Here is a 475-nt window from a genome sequence, read left to right on the forward strand (position 1 = left end):
ACACACACACACAGCTTATGTTTATCAGTGCAGCAGGAAGCAGTGTGTTTCTCAGCATCATCACTTCCTGTCTGAGCGTGAAGAGGACAGACCTGCTGATCTGGTTCCGCCGCTAGAACCGGTTCAGTGTAGATGGACACGTGCAGCAGGAGAATCAAATTAAACTAAACCCCACACACACACACACACATACACACACACACACGCAGTCCTCAGGTGAAGGAGAGCGGCGGTGACCTCTGACCTTGACCCTGCGGCCGTCGATGGACAGCGTGCGCACGGTGAAGTCCACTCCGATGGTGTTCTGCTGCGCCTCGGAGAACAGGCCGCTCTTGAAGCTCTGCACCAGGCAGGTCTTGCCCACGTTGGAGTCTCCGATGAGGATGATCTTGAAGAGGAAGTCGAAGGAGTCGGGGTCCTGAGGGTCCTCGGGCTCCATGAGTGCGTGGATCAGGGGCCCATGCTCCGCTCGGCT

The 475-nt window shown here is 56.8% G+C and overlaps 1 protein-coding gene across 1 annotated transcript in view; it reads right to left on the reverse strand.

Annotated features, from left to right (window-relative positions):
- Window positions 1-469, reverse strand: part of LOC122343156 (ras-related protein Rab-19-like) — a 1,259-nt gene extending 790 nt beyond the window's left edge. Inside the window, exon 1 of the mRNA XM_043237510.1 lies at window positions 245-469. Coding sequence (XP_043093445.1) covers window positions 245-439 — 195 coding nt within the window. The 5' untranslated portion in view covers window positions 440-469. The remainder of the gene's footprint in view (window positions 1-244) is intronic.
- Window positions 470-475: the final 6 nt, after the last annotated feature.

The sequence above is a fragment of the Puntigrus tetrazona genome, chromosome 4 (genome assembly GCF_018831695.1).
Source record: "Puntigrus tetrazona isolate hp1 chromosome 4, ASM1883169v1, whole genome shotgun sequence".
NCBI classification, from domain to species: domain Eukaryota; kingdom Metazoa; phylum Chordata; class Actinopteri; order Cypriniformes; family Cyprinidae; genus Puntigrus; species Puntigrus tetrazona.